The sequence below is a fragment of the Epinephelus fuscoguttatus genome, linkage group LG19 (genome assembly GCF_011397635.1).
Source record: "Epinephelus fuscoguttatus linkage group LG19, E.fuscoguttatus.final_Chr_v1".
NCBI classification, from domain to species: Eukaryota; Metazoa; Chordata; class Actinopteri; order Perciformes; family Serranidae; genus Epinephelus; species Epinephelus fuscoguttatus.
The window spans coordinates 4,443,767-4,460,432 of NC_064770.1; the positions used below are offsets into that span (position 1 = coordinate 4,443,767).

The 16,666-nt window shown below is 38.2% G+C and overlaps 2 protein-coding genes across 3 annotated transcripts in view; both read left to right on the plus strand.

The window, feature by feature from the left end:
- LOC125878864 (uncharacterized) overlaps positions 1 to 16,666 on the plus strand; it is a 489,748-nt gene that overhangs the window by 32,578 nt on the left and 440,504 nt on the right. The gene's annotated exons all lie outside the window — the stretch shown is intronic.
- Positions 1 to 16,666, plus strand: part of fbxl16 (F-box and leucine-rich repeat protein 16) — a 57,532-nt gene that overhangs the window by 17,499 nt on the left and 23,367 nt on the right. Inside the window, exons 1-2 of one of the 2 annotated variants that reach the window (XM_049560241.1) lie at positions 8,968 to 9,034; positions 12,193 to 12,907. In XM_049560241.1, the coding sequence (XP_049416198.1) occupies positions 12,200 to 12,907 (708 nt within the window). In that variant the 5' untranslated portion in view covers positions 8,968 to 9,034; positions 12,193 to 12,199. Of the gene's footprint in view, positions 1 to 8,967; positions 9,035 to 12,192; positions 12,908 to 16,666 lie in introns of those variants that run through there. The other variant, XM_049560240.1, reaches the window with a different exon arrangement.

A 16,666-nucleotide genomic window follows, 5' to 3' on the forward strand; every position in this document is an offset into this window, starting at 1 on the left:
GTGGTGACAAAGAGCCGCGGTCAAGTTGGACAGTTTCCTGACCATTTCCAGCAGCCTTCAGTCTGTACAGGAAGTCTCAGAAACACTCACTTCCTGTCCAATATGATGTTGATTTATACTTCCTGTCCGATATGATGTCGATTTATTAAAACATTGTCAGACATTTATTATAATATAATATTATGTTATATTATATTTATTATAAGTTTGTTTTCAGTCTCCAGTCATGAGCACACGAGCACAAATTCTTTGTGTTTATTTGAATGATAGATTAATTTATTAAAATGTGTTACAGGTGATCTGTAATTTATGTTCATGGTTTAACCTCCATTTTACATTAACTCTAATATAAATCAGCATCATATCAGTTTGCTGCTGCAGAGCAGACCTATTGTCTCTACTACAGAAGCTAAACAAACTGTGTCTGACTATAATGTTAATATTTTCAGAGGGAAAAAAGCACAAGAAAATAGCTTTCATTAAAGATTGGTCAGATACAGTCAGGGCTTCACATCTGTACAGATGTTATTATGAGAATCCTCACACCCCACTGACCACAAGTCTCTGTGAAGCTAATTACTTAAATAACTAAAACAGTCCAAATGTAATATACAGTAGACTACATATAGTTTATGATAAATGTATTAAGTCTCTGACAACTAAAATTCACTACAGTCACACAACATGTTTTCTGTTCACAGAATAAACCTCCAAATCAGACAAATAAAATTTAAATATCTGGAATTCAACAAAAATTAAAAGTTTATCTTAAACGTCATATTGTTGAGTCGACATCTAAACCAATCAGCTGTTTTTCCTCTAGTAACCTAAGATCCAGACTTCCAGGAGGTTTTTACCGGGAGCCAAATTATCTGCAGAGGTCTCTTCTTCACAAAAGCAAACAGACCCAGCAATTTTAATTGGTAAAACACTGAATAAAACAGTTTCAGGTGTCTGTCAGACAATTTTTGTGATAATATATTCCCCTAAATCCTACACACTGGACCTTTCATATTCCTCATCAATCAATTTGCTTCACCACAATAGAAGCGGTTCCTTTTTGTTGAGCAGGGTGAGGTGTGGTTTCCTTTCCAACTTGTGAGTGATGTCTTGGCCCACGGCTTTGGCCTCATGTCCTTCTCTTGAAGGCTTCTCAGCCATTTGTCCTTGTCTTTGCTCTGCCTGTGTAGCAAAATACTGAGACAACCATTTGCATTTTATGCATTTCATGATGTGGGTCATTCAGTGCTGTAGAACTGCTGAGTCAGCCCACATGGAGACATGATTTACAATTTCCGTGTCTTTGGTGTTGTTTATTTGGGGAGGTTACCTCCTTAAATGTCTATGTGGCACCTTTTCACATTAAATGATACATGACTACATTTTGCTTTATAAACCTATGGATTTTGATAGCTCATATGTGTCTCAGCAAGTTTTTGGCTCATGTTTATAATTTTCTGCACATTCAAAACAGATCTCACATGTGGGTGTTCTCAAGAGATTTTGATGATCAAATTGCAGTATTTTAAGAAAAAAGTTGTAATATTAAGAAAATAAAGTTGTAATTTAATGAAAGAATTACATTTTCAAGAAAACACCTGACCTATAGTTGGGGTTATTGCTCTGCTGATATGGTAGTATCCCCATCAGACTGTCTGACAGAAATATAACACTGTCTTGGATTCTTTGAATGAGGAAAAAGTTAAGGGACACAGCTGTGGCAGCTCTTCACTGGAGGTGGAAAACTAACTAAAAACACTTTTCATCAGGTGCAAATTTCACCATTTATGTGGCGTATCATCTACATAAAAATGACCAATATTAACTTCACCAGCCTCTGGTAAAGTGCAGCTCACAGCTTTTCAGTAGGAGGCATCGGGGAGTAGGGAGGGCGCCCCAAACAGAGCAAAGGTGACTTTAAGTCATGGAGATACAGAGACAGTCGCACAGATTATTTTTTGGGCTTTTTTGCCTTTCTTAGATAGGATAGGAGGAGATGGACAGGAAAGGGCAGACAGAGAGGGCACAACACGCAGCAAAAGCCCCAGATCGGAATCAAAGCTTGTTGTTGTGAGAATTCAGCTGTTAGTACATGGGGCACACATCCTACCTACTGGGGCGCCTCCAATCGGAATTTTTTACAAGTCAAAATAACTGAAGGCTACTGTGGCCTATGGACTGTCAGAAAAAGCTAAAGCATGCACACAGACGCTGATTTGGCACTGTTACTTCCACTGCTGTTTTAAAGGCGAGACAACTCTGTCCCTCAGTTCTGTGACTGTACCTTTTATAAGGAACAACAAGGCAGAATAACGGAGCAAAATTCCCACCTTGAACAGGCAGTGTAAAAAGGGCTTCTCATGCACAGTGTGTGTGTGTGTTTGCAAACAGAGTGGAAAGCATGGTTTCGCATTGCTTAAAGTTCTCTATAGTGATTTCTAGGCTGTAAAAACATATACCTAAATTCTTTCTGAATGTGGACAGTTGATTGAGCAGCAGCTTCTTCCCATTTTAACTCTGTGTCCCATTATATCAGCTCCATTCCTCATTTCCATTCCTTACCATGGTTAGTCGCATTTTACATTTACATCTTGCAAACATGTACCTTTGTGGCCTGTTACTGAAGGCTGACTTAACACTGTATTCACTGACACATTGAAGGTCAGACAGCCACAGCTGCAGTATAACACTGTTACCTCACCATTTCATTATTAATGCCGTGATACGAAGAAAGATTACACATCACAGTGACTGAGCTCCAGTGCCAGAACTGCATAAAGTGTTTTGCATTAAAGTGTTTTTTTCTGTAATGACAGGGAACCTATTTGTTCGGACCATTATGTGGTGTATAGTACAGTAATTTTGACTTATTTTTCATGTTGTCATTAATATTTTTTTCCAAAAGAATGAACCAGTACACGTCTCTACCTCTATAGTTCTGTTCTACACATAACAGAGGACTCACATCTTGAGCCTATAATTATGCCAGACCAGTCACCAGAAGAAAATATTTGCAATTTACATCTCTGCAAACCACAAATTCTCTACATTTGCATTTTCCAAATGTATCATACCAATATTTCTAAAATGACTTGGTTTATGAGCTATGAGGGAGGTGGAGGGGATGGTGGACAGCATGGCATCCAGACAAAATGCCCACCAAGCTGCAGACCACTGCAGATCACTGTTCAAGACTAAAAATTGACAAAACTGGTTGTTTTTTGGTGAGTCATTTTTAGTGTTTTTAGCTGCTTTTTAGGCACCATATGTGGGTATTATGTAGCAATCCGTCACCATGTTTCCTGCAGGAATGCTGGCACAAAAAGTGGTTGTTTCTCACCGAGACATCACTGTTTCCAACTGCTTTTTAGACACCAAATGTGGGTGTCTTTTAGGGACCCATGGCTGTTTTGCCAGCAGCTTTTGGTCTCTGTGACTGTTTTGGAGGCCAAAAATTATGCATATTTAAAGGTGGGGAAAAGGACTGTCTGCAGATAGTGTCCCCGGCTTCTCAGTTAGTCCACCCATAGCTCCTCCACTGCACCACCCCATTATCCTAATATGATCACTTATGGCTCCAAAAAACCAAGATGGCGAAATATTCAAGGCTTCAAAAAGGTGGTCCACAAACATGAGTGACGTCACGGTAGGCACATCCATTATTTATACAATCGATGGCTGTAACAGACAAAGCACTCTACAGTAATGCCTCTCATTTACCCATTCACTCACATGCCGTTGGCGTCGGAGCTGCCATGCAAGGTGCTGGCCCACCCATCAGGACCGACTTGGGGTTCATTGCCTAGCTCAGACACTTGAACATGGGGACAGGAGAAGTTGAGGATTGAAACACAAACCCTTTCTACCTGCTGAACCACAGACACCCCAAGTCAGGGGGTCTTTTAGGGACAGTGTGGGTTGAGGACTCAAATGTTGTTGGTGGTGAAGGTGATGAATTCAGCCTTACCAGCAGTTCCATGAATCATGGGATTCAGCAGAGGAGAAATAGAACTGAGTGATTCATGCGACTCTGTTTCATGGTATGTTGTGTAATAACAGAGGTATTGTGCAGTGAAACCCCACATCACTATTTGTAGTAAAACTGTATTTAAGGGGACGTGTTGCTGTGGTCATCTCTAACCTCAGGCTCTGTGTGATAGTGCTCTTCTCTTTGCACAGTTTGTTTAGCCCAGTGACAGGGCTGTTAGCTGACGTGGTTCAGTAGTAGTGGAGAGTCACCTTTACTGTTGGCTCTCAAAATATACTCAGCTTAATTACTGAATGACAGTTTTAACAAGGCTATTCTCATAAGTGCATGTATAGTATAATACATGTATGTACATGTATAAATAAATGGTCAGGTCTTAATCATACCCCAATCCATCATGACACAAAGTTTTAATGATAAGTCTACACAAATGCTCCGGATTGTCAAAATGACATAAAAACTTCTGAGTTCTGAGTTAATTAGACTAAAATTTATAAACGTCAATTTTACCTTATTAGTTTAAGACAAATAAACAACACTAACATTGTGCACTTAACATATTGTGGTGTGCTGGGGCTAAATGGGTGGAGTTTCTCACCATGAGACAATGTGTTTAAGGCCATAAGCCGAAGAAAACTGAGTTTAAATGTGTTCTAAATCACTCAAGTTACTTGTTAGGCCATAATTAATGTTTATGTATTTCACAATGGTCCCAATAAGTCACAGTTAACGTTGTAGTATAAGACATTTTGCACCATGAGTTAAGTCGTATACACAGTTAGTGACGCCCTGCCTGTGTGTATAGTAGAATGTCTACCATAGGGTTGTGCTGAGGTGAAATAGAGTGCGCTTCCTTGTTCAGGATCCATTTCTTTGCCTTATTTTTGTGATCAAGAAACCTAAGCTCACCACAATATCTTTTTGTAGTTAAATGAAATTAGAAAAAATGTGTACTCAATATTTTTATGTTCGTATGATATAAAGTTAAATGCTCAAACAATAACAAAAAAAGCATATGTAAACTTCCTGTTAGACCAGAGTGATGTGACATATTAATTTTGTGTCTGATGTACTCAAAACATTTATGTTACTGTATTGTACTAAACTAAAAGTTTTGAGTGCAAGCTGTGTAATTTGAGTGACAGTGTACAAACTGACAATTTACATTAAAAGTAGAACTTTACAAAAAGACAGCCATTACAACTGACCATTAATGAAGAATCTACAAAATGCATTTAAGAAATGGCAAATTTAAAGTTGAAATTAGTGTAAGTTAGAATTTGATAGACAATTTGACTATATAACTATATGACTAGTATAATATTGTGTGCATTTGTGTGAATCTTGCCTTCACTAAATGGATTGACAGACCACTGGACCTAAATGCATTGTTTGCAAACTTTAAATTACATTTTACCAATTACTTATTAAAAAGTTTATGCTTTGCAGTTTGGATACATTTTTGTCAGTGACATTATTTTTGTATTTGTTAGTGAAGATTGATGTGAGGCGTCTGCTAGGTTTTACCTCATGATGATAATTTCATCATGACAAGAATTGATGTGACTTGATGTTCACTACGATAGGTTACACCACTCAAGTTTTAATAGTTTACCAGCTTGTATACAAACTGTATACATGATGGAAATAGGCAAGAAGATGCACTGTAAGGTCTGGTCTGATCTCAAGGCGTGTTTTACAGAAGGAGAAGTATCCATAAGTTTATGTGTGTATACTTCCCAGAAGTACTTGGGCTGAGCTTTTCCCTTTTTCATCAGAGTAACTGTTCTTGCCTCCAGAATAGAGGAACAGCACACATTCACATTTTTTTTTCTAAAGGATGAGTATATGGGATTTAGGGGGATATATTGTCAGATATGGAATATAATATAACAACTATGTTTAATCACCTGAAAATACGAATGGTTTGTTTTCGTTACCTTAAAATAAGCTGTTTATATCTACAAAGGGAGCAGGTCCACGGAGATTGCTGCGTTCACTGCCATGGTTCTACAGTAGCCCAGATCGGACAAATTGAGCATTTGTCATGAGCATTTTCACGGTGGCCACTGTAGTTAGAAGCCTCTCTGCGACAAGCAGTGTTGGAAAAACACTGACTTTTTTAACGTGAAACTGTTTTATTCAGTGTTTTTACTGGTTTAAATCACTGAGTCCATTTGTTTTGGAGAGGAAGAGACCTCTGAGGATAACTCAGCTCTCAGTAAAAACCTCCTGAATGTCTGGATCTTAAGTTATCAGAGAAAAAAAGGTGAGCACACAGTAGCAAGTTAGGCTAACAACTGTTGTGTCATAGAAATACTGATTTGTGATGTAAAACTAATTTGTCTACATGTGAAAACCTCTTGAACCTCTCCGTCATCAGCGTAAAAGAAACTGATTCATAACATGAACCTTTGTGGATAATTCAGCTCCAATAAAACCTCATGATCATTGAACGCCATAGGAATTCTAACCAGGAGAGAAGCAATCTGCAGTCCTCACCACCAGATGCCACTGATTGCCCCTAAATCTTTGTTCTGTCCCTTTAAAGCTCCAAGGTTAGGTTAGATGAAGTACAGGCCAGTGGTTTCAGCAAATAAGTGGGACATTATCAAAGAGAAATTGTGCAATGGTCACTTCTCAGTCAAATATTAACATTGTACAGTGTATGACTGACTAAAGGCCTAAATGCAAAGTAGCAGTACGCATTAGTAGGTGTAATTTTTGGCACACATTTAGAATTGTCCTTTTTTAAATTAAAATAAACAGTATCAACATTCAGACATTGTTTAGCAGCTCATACAAAGTGCATTATTTGGCAAACTGTACAAATAATACAACAATGTACAGTTACTAATGTACACATATTTGCTAGTCTTAAACAATTATGTATACATTAAATTCTATCAAGAGAAGGCTGTGTACGTGGAGTTTATCCATTAAAACTATGACATTTACAATAAAACACATGCCCTATTCTAATGAACATAAAATGTAATTTTCTTGCACTGTGTACTCAGACCAGGATCAGTACTGATTCATTACACTAATATGAGATCTGTGGTTCATGAGCCACAAAGAAAAACAACTGGCGGAGCGACGGAAGTAGATATCATGGTACATAAAAGCCTCCATCACAGCTGTCTTTATGTCAGAAAGAACTTAGAAATAATAACGTTGGTTGGAGTCTGTCAGAGTCTGTCAGAGTCCCACCCCCTCTTCCAAGGAAAAAGTCATACTCTGAAAGAAAATTATAACTGCTGTTCTATTTTACTATTTATCATAAGCAAGTACAGCTGTACAGCATACTATACAAAATGCAATAACTGAAAGCTACTACCATCTATGTAAATTATACATCACATCACAACACAAATGATTGACACTTAACTCAGACGTCACATGGACGACCTGACAACTATGACATAAGAAAGACATAAAGTTTGAAACACATGAACACATTAGTTGTTTGGATGAATGTGTGGCTAATTAGCTGAGCTGCAGATGACTTACCTATGACTTACCTTACTGGCCCCAGTGCACGCTATTGTGATGGGCACTAGTGCATGCTTGTTATAAGGTGCACACACACACACACACACACATCACTAGCAACTGTTTATAAAAATGCCAGAGGAATCAAATTTAGGGAGCTTTGCTACTTTTTTGTTTGTTACATTTGTCTCTCTCTTGTCCTTTCTTACCATCGCTTTTATATTTAAAGGGCATGACTGCTCGCTGGACTTCAATCCATCAGTCAATTTTATTTGTAAAGCCCAGTATCAAAAATGACAATTTGCCTCACAGGGCTTTACAGCATACGACATCCCTCTGTCCTTTGGACCCTCACAGTGGATAAGGAAAAACTCCCCAAAAAAACCCTTTAACGGGGGGAAAAAAAACGGTAGAAACCTCAGAAATAGCAGCTGAGGAGGGATCCCTCTTCCAGGACGGACAGACGTGCAATAGATGTCGTACAGAACAGATCAACATAATAAATTAACAGTAATCCGTATGACACAACGAGACAGAAAGAGAGACAGAGACAGAGAGAGATGCAGGACAGACGGTAATGACAGTAGCTTACAACAAAATTAATGAAAATAATAACATTATAATTCTAATTACAGCTATAGTGATACAATATGTTGAAAGTATATATATATTAATATCTGATAGTATACATACAACATACAACAAACATAAATATATATATATATATATATATATATATAGTTTATTCAGATTTTTTGTAGTTTATGTAGAACAGGTGTTCAATTTTGTTATAGATTGCTACTGATTATTTTACCAAGAAAAGAAAAGAAAAGAAAGGAAAACAAAAAGAAAAGAGAATCCTGACAGAAATTGGTTTGCATTGTATAGCAAATGGCACTATTTTTAATTTAATGTAATTTTCTTTTAAAAAAAACAACAACACAGGTATAGTTCTGCGGTGGCAGTCTGGGTCATTCGCAACTGCACTGCTTGTACTGTCTACATTTACGCCCCTGCTGTTCACTAGCTGATGCACAGAATGTATTTTAACTATGAATGTAGAATAACACTGTGAGAAGATAACCATTCATAACCATACATTTGAAATTAATACATGTATTGTGTCTATATTACACCAGTTGAGCAACAGCTTCTGCTCAGGTGAAGCATCATTACTTGGACAAATAATGTAGGTTTGTTTATGATTATAATTACATGTAAATGATCATTCAGGACAGCACTGCATGTGGTAGCATAGCATTATTTTAAGGAAGAGATGGGGGACATTTTGAGCATTGAGGGGAATGTGTCTTTTCCAATATATATTAAAACTACTATTATACAAACTTGCTGTAGTTGTTTTAGTAGCAGTGTTTGTTTAGTCACTTTACAATTGTGGAGATAAGGGTTTTATTGTGAAGAGCCGGATGTCCTGTTATTGTTGCTTCTGGTGGATCACAGGCAGCAGCAGAGCTCGCAGATGCTTCAGCATCCCTGCCTCCCTGCCTGAAAGAGACACCACAGCCACATGACATAACAGACGGAGGAATGGTAAATATAGATTTTGCTGTAGCTGTACATACAATGAACTTGAATTTTATCATAGCGTGCCTGTGACATCTGATGGGTTAGCCTGTCATTGCTCTGAAACATGTCTGCTTTTTTTGAAACATTTCACAGTGCTCGTTGTAGCCAGTCTAGCTGACAGCATTGCTGTATTATGTAATGGATGAACCTCGGTGATGCTACAGCGGAGGCAGAGCCAGTATCCATCTGCTAAGGGACCGACAACAAATACTTTAGAGTGATAAAACGTAAAATTCTGCCGGATGTGGTTATACTGAAAAGTGTTCTCACTCTTTCATAGACAGTATGTGCATGTATATAGATATATGTGTAAATGGGTGTAGCAAGTGGCTATAGTGCAGCTGGTTGTTTCAGTAGAGTGGGACAGAGAGATGCTGTTTTGTGTGAAGCCCTGTAGTCAGCATGTTACATAACTGAGCGGTTTGAGCCTGTGAGCTGTCCTCCTGCTGCTGATACAGTGAGATCACAGAGAACAGGCTCGATGAGGCCATGGGCCACAGCATTCATTTACACTATGATGTGTTTTCAATTGGATACAACGTCCAGCTCTGTTGAATACAAACCACAAAAGAGAAGCTGCCTATTCAAACAATATGCTTATGATAGTCGCAACATTTTGACTCTGCTGACTGCAAACTGGTTTTCAGTCATATGCCAAATATTTCCTTGTAAAAACTGCTCAGATGTGAGGATTTGGTACCTTTATCTGGTTTGTACCAATTGAATATTTTTTAACTCCATTGTCAGACAAAATGGATGATTTGTAGTGAAGTGCTATAGAGATAAATCCTTCCATAATGTATATGTTATGTTACAGTAGCTAAGTCATTATATAGATGTACATCTGAAAAATAATTGAGAGTAAAAATTTGCTCTTAAACTTGGAAATATTACTTTGACAAAACAATCTTAACTCAAGGTCCACTTACAAGCTTTTTCCAAAGTGCAAGTGTCTGATCCAAAATGCATCTTGCAGTCTACATAGACTGCAGAAAATAATTAATTTAGTCATCATGACATTTGGTTTGTGGACTCCCTATGTCAAAGCCTCAAGTTTTGCATGTCGCTGTCGCCATCTTTGGTTTTGGAGCCAGAAGTGACACTAGTTGCCAGCTTGGTTAGCATGGGTCATTTACAGCAATGGATACCAGTAATAATACTAATGTTTTGCTGGCAAAAAACACACTTCAAACTGTTAACACAAAATTTACCCACTAGAAAACCTGAACTTCTTATAGATTTTTTTTTTTTAGCACAACCAAATGCTGAACAAGGCACTGAAACCTGAATTGCATGTCATTTTCGTTTTGAAAAAGTTCTGTGTTCAGACGACAGCATTTTGTAACTAAAGTAAAGTTTACCGTTTTCGGTTGAAATCATTGTTGTATGGGTAAGGAATTAGCTCAGTTTTCATGGATCTGGTGTAATTGTCATCATGGGTGATGCTTGGTGCTTTAGTTGACTGTATCCAATATGGTGGCCGATTCACAAACTTATTTTCTCATTTTACAGTTAATCAGTACGCTAAAATATATTTCTGAAAACATCTGAGGTGACAAATAGGTAATGCAGTAACAGAATCTTGATTCATATTTGATCAGTGCTGCCCAGTTTGACAGTTTGACTACAGTTCACGATCAGTTATTGACATGATTGACAGCTGCGTTAGAGACTCCTGGGTTCTGATTAGTTGTTTTTGGTGCGCCACAGTTGATCTTAGTGAATGCCATTACAGGCTGTTGGAAGAGGAGGAGGGACATAACTTTTTCACATACGATCCGTCTCATGGACTTCTTTCAGAATATAGTGACAGTTTTCAGCAAACATGACACACTGCAGGAAAAGCAGCAATGCCTCAGCAAAAAAACAAAAACAACAAACAACAACTGTGTTTCATGCCCAAGCCCAAGCCACTGGAAAACAGCAATTACTCCCTTAAAAAACAACCAGGTTTGTTGAATATTGGACTTGCACAGTGGTCTGCAGCTCAGCAGGCGTCCAGCCAAGGTGTCACACCATCCGTCCCCTCCACCTTCAAACAAAAATGTCAGCTTATATACTGTGTCACTACAGATATGCTGGTATGTTTGAAATGTGCAAATGTAATGTATTTGTAGTTTATAGAACAATACAATGACATTATCTTCTTCTAGCAACTGGGCTCAATAAAAAATCCATAGAAATATTTCAAACCAGTCCTGTACAATAATCCATTTCTCTGCTGTTGTTCTATCTGTTTGTGCAGTATGTCAGCTTAGTCTGAAGTCTGACATTCACCAGCTGGACTTGTATTCAACATGAGTAGCTCTATAAGGACAGCATCAGTTCTTGTTGCACTAATCCCATATGATTCACCACAGTAGGCTACTGTTGTAATATTTGAAATGAGCAAGGACACACATGCAGAGAAGAGGGGTGTTCAACTCTTTCCAACTCTGTTCATCAGTGTCCTGGGAAAAACCCAGTCTTCAAAAACATGTTTGGCCCAGCACTGGTACAAGCCATCAAACTCTTTAGAAATACTAATGGAGATCCCGAGAAACTTTAAGTATGCTATCATACTGAAGATTGGAAAAATGTGCATAAAATGATCCTCAAATGTTTTGGCCACCCAATCCATAAACAGAATTACTTTAAAATGCCAAAAATTCTGAAACTAAGATGCGACATGTTAAAGTGTCTATTAGCACATTGCACATTGTGCTCTAAAATCTGTGTCCAGGAAACTTAAGTTTGTCTTAAACTTCACCAGATCTGTCCAGAGCATTAAATAAAATGACAGAACAGTGAGTCAAAGCAGATACTTTTTCCTACTTTTGTACACAGAATGTCTTCTGTCAGCCTTTTCACTTAATTAATTTTAACTTCCAGTTTTGACAGCATTACCATTTATCTTCTAACGCTGCCAGTTTTACAATTCAGTTTCCAGGTTTTTTAGCAATGCTTTACAATTTCAGCTATCAGCATTTACACATATTTCTTGCAGGAAATGTATTTTCTTGTAATCTTGTCGGAGTTCGTAAGCAGTCTATTCTTTACACATTCCAGCCTATTATAAACTATTCTTTGCACAAAAGTTTTTAGTGTTTGATGACACACAGCACTTTTTTCTCTTTCACCAGGTTCCCAATGTTGAACATGTCCACCCCCAGCGAGCTGAAGTCTCCCTGCGTGACTCGCAACGGTATGGTGAAGTTGCCCCCCAGCCAGCCCAACGGTCTGGGAAGTGCGAGTATCACCAAGGGGACACCTGCTGCCAAGAACCGTCTGTGCCAGTCCTCCTCGGTACCCTCCATCCTTCCTCCTCCACCGTCCTCCCTTCCCTACCACCACCACCACCACCTGGACGGCTCTGGCATGCCCAACTCAGCAGCCTCTCTCCTCGGCTCTGACATGGAGCCTGGAAAGCCTCTGATGGGCTTGAAGCCATCCCTCCGCCAGCTTCCCCCTCTCACTCTACCCAAACCCATGCTGCTGGAACGCCAGCTCGTCCTGGATGAGAAGCTGCTTAACCGATTGCTCTGGTACTTCACCACAGCTGAAAAATGTGTGCTGGCGCAGGTATGCAAGACATGGCGTAAAGTGCTGTACCAGCCCAAGTTCTGGGAGGGTGTGACACCCATCCTGCATGCTAAGGAGCTATATACCCTGCTGCCCAACGGGGAGAAGGAGTTTGTCAGTCTGCAGGCCTTCGCCTTGCGTGGATTCCAGTCTTTCTGCTTAGTGGGCGTCTCAGACCTGGACATTTGTGAGTTCATCGACAACTACCCCCTGTCCAAGAAAGGTGTTCGCTCAGTCAGTCTCAAGAGGTCCACCATTACAGATGCTGGTTTGGAGGTGAGTCAGGATGTGTTTAACAAAGAGAGAGGTTACTGAATGAGAATTATCCCTGATCTTAGAGATGATTCTAAATTGCACGTAGTGGATAGTTCAGGGTACCTGGGAGATTAGAGCATTCCTATACTCCCTCACAGTCTCAGCTGCATTTTAATTTTCAATAAAGTAGTGGCACAGCTTCATGTTTATTATTTATTAATTATATTATATTTGATCTTATTTTAGTAGTAAGTCCTCCAGCTTTTTAATTGTGATGGCATAGAAACTCATCACTTCCTTCCTTCTGTGCCATCACTTGTGAGATGGTAACTGAAGACACTTTCCAGTTAAACTAGTTACCTCTTAGTCTGTATATAAGTGGATATATTTGGCCAGCACAGGTACCTGTTGTTTGCATTATAATAACACAGCAGTTTAAACAGCACTCTTTGAGACATTTAAAGAAACTATGATTTTTCCTTTACTTTTATTCTCATAATCTCTGCCTTTATGCTGTCATATTCCATCGCTAAGAACAAAAGAGGCATAATGCTTGTAGAGTGTTTCTCAGATGGCTCTTCATACCTGCTAGGCTAGGCTGCTATTCTTGGATGAGTGGATGGTTGCCATGGAGAAAGCTGGAATTGTTGGCTGCATGGTCTATATATGGACTTTCCTGTTGCGGGGCACTGATTTGTACATTACCATTTTGATGCACTTTAAAAGGAGAACTCCATTTGAAAATAGAGTGTAAAGGGAAGTCAAAACCAAATGCAAAGAAAAAAAATGAAGGTCTTAGTTTAACAGCACAAGACTGTAGAGATTGTGTATCAATTTAAACTCAGCTCTGTATGATAAAACGGTATTTCATCCTGCCTCTTTTTGCAAAAAAAAAAAAAAAATACTTCATACTGGAAGTTTTTATTTCAAAATATTTTTTCAAAATCTTTGTCTGTAAATTGTGTCAAACAGGCAAGAGCCAGTACTGTTTTTTTGTTTTGTATATACATAAAGTACAGAGCAGGGCTGCCTGCTAGCTCACCTGGTAGAGCAGGCGCCCCGTATAAAGGCTGTGTCCTTGCTGCATCCCCCCCCCCTCCCCCCCCCCATACCTCATAAAGGCAAAAAGCCATAAAAATATATTTAACAAGATAATAAATCACAGAATAAAAACAGAGATTATTAAAATAGAAGTTAAAATTATAGTGTCTTCAGAAGTTCCATGCTCTGTTGCCATTGTACAAACAAGGCAGTTGTGTTGCTTAATGTCCTAAAACGCAGATTGATAGGGCTGTACCAGACTCAGAATTATGTCAGTCAAATCAGATTTTGCTGTTCAATATCAATATTCCATTTTTTTTTTCCATTTAAAGTTTTGAAGTTTGAATAGGGCTCAGCAGGATGTTCAGTGTGACAGAGGCATTTATTGATTGTAAACAAGCTAAGGGCGCTAACAGCAGATAGGAAATATGCAATAACATTTTTGGCGACATTACATATCAAACAAAATCCCAGAAACTGTGTCATATTAAGTTACTGTGAGCTGTAAATTCACCACTTGCAAGCAAAAGAGAGAAGATAATGTTATCTCAGAGCCTTACGGGGGAAAGTTTCTCCTCCTGTGTGCCGCAGCTGTCTTTACCAAAAAGTTTTGAGTGTTCATTGCGCAGCAAAAATGGGGACCAAAACATCCCCAGGAATATACCGCACAGCACACTGACTATACCAAAAATAAAAAAGAGAGAGAGAAAAAAGACTGCTCAGCTTGAAGCAATCTCAGTCGACTGCAGGGTCTCTGACTAATGATTTGAACCTCTGACTTTCAAGGGCCAGCTCTACAAGGACGACGACTAAGGGGTAATAATATTTATGAACCTGATATTTATGTGTCAAGGCAGGTGACTACATGGTCAATGTTGATATTATTATGCTCATGCCATTTTCTCCTAAACTGTTTCACAGTTTGACTCATCTCAAATAAAAAACAGTTTTCAAATAATCTAAAAAAATAGCCAGGATGAACAAATATAGCCTGGCTTCTCATACAGGCTGGGAAAAAATGTAAAACTTTATTCTATATTCTTCTATTTAGTGTTTATTATTTCTAAACAGTGTACAGATTTAATACAGGGTCTATAACACTCAGTTGTAAGCAGTTAGGGACTGTTTTCATTAATGCACTGTATATACACTACTACAAAAATTTAGTATGAACACTATGACACTAACTACCTTATTGGAAAATGTTTTTAATCATTAATTTTTGCCACTGTTTGTCATAGACTCAACACTACCAAACAAAAATCAAAGAAACTAACAAAACACAATACAAATCAAACAAAGCATCGCTGTAATGAAGCTGTAATAAACTTTCTTATTATTAAAAAAAAAAAAGCAGGATGAAGTAACATTTCATAATGCTGAGGGTTAGTACAGTGATACTAAGTTTTTAAATGCTTATTTCTCATGGTTATATTACATATGTTGTGTCTTTATGTATCAGTAATATAGAATATTGTTTTCATGAGGCCCCTTTGTTTAATAATATTGAACACATTTTTTTATTTCTTGTAGCTCGATGAACAAGTGTAAAAACATTTTAAAAATATTTTCAGTTCTGCAGCGCTTGTAGCTGATGCCTCTATATATTATTGTCTCAGGTGGACCATTTAGTTTAACAGGAAAGTAATTAATTTTGCTCGAAACTGAGGATGTTCAGGCAAACAAAGCTGTAAACACATACTCTGCACCTGAAAGCAAATACTTTACATGTTCATAAGATCTTTGTTTACCAGGGACACCTGAGAAAACTAAAAATGTTACCCTTAGGCTCATTGTCTTAAAAGGCAAACAGTCAATGCCAACATAAGTGGGTTAGAAAGAACGTATAAGTTTGGAAAAGGATTCAAAGATGCACAGCTTTACTGACTTGAAACAAGATCATTAAGTAGAAAGAATGAAAGGGAGTCTTACATAAGTGATCAAGAAATAATTTTGACTGCATGAGTCTTGGACACTTAACCTTGGGCCTTTATTAAATGTTGCTATCCTTTTTTTCATTAGTATTGTTGACAACTAATGCCAGAGAGCTGGTCCTGTATACCAACCTGTTCTCATTCCCAGGTCGTCAATACTGCAAGTATTACTTTACCCACTGACTGGCTCACACAGTTGTTAATCATGTTGTAAAATCCCCATTTTATAGCACTGAATAACTAATTAAAACCAAACTTATCAGAAACACACTTTAACATACAGCATTGTAATAAAAACTACCTTAAATGATAGGAACCATCTTTGGGTAAAAATGTATTAGATGTGTACTTGTGTATGAGTTTTTAGTTTGGCCTATTACCCATCTGCTAACATGGAAGGCTTCATGACGTATACTGCAGCCAGCCAGATCCAGATGTTTTGGCTTCACTTTTGAGGAACTGTCATGTTCAATGTTTTTTCAATTTTATATATAAAGCCCAATATCACAAATCACAATTTGCCTCACAGGGCTTTACAGCATACGACATCCCTCTGTCTTTAGGACCCTCACAAGGGTTGACCATCTTTATATACAGTCTATGGCTGAAACACATAGTAAGATAGTAACACATGGGGGATGTTGTAAAACAATTGCAGTTGATTAACCGTGCAGTTCTGCTTGACTGTGGCGGTTGTGACACTCTTAAAAATGTATCCACTGATTTAGAGACATCTCTTTCCCAAAGTAAGTCGATGGGAAGAAGTCTTTTTGGCCCCTATAACGTCAAGTGACGGACTGAGAAG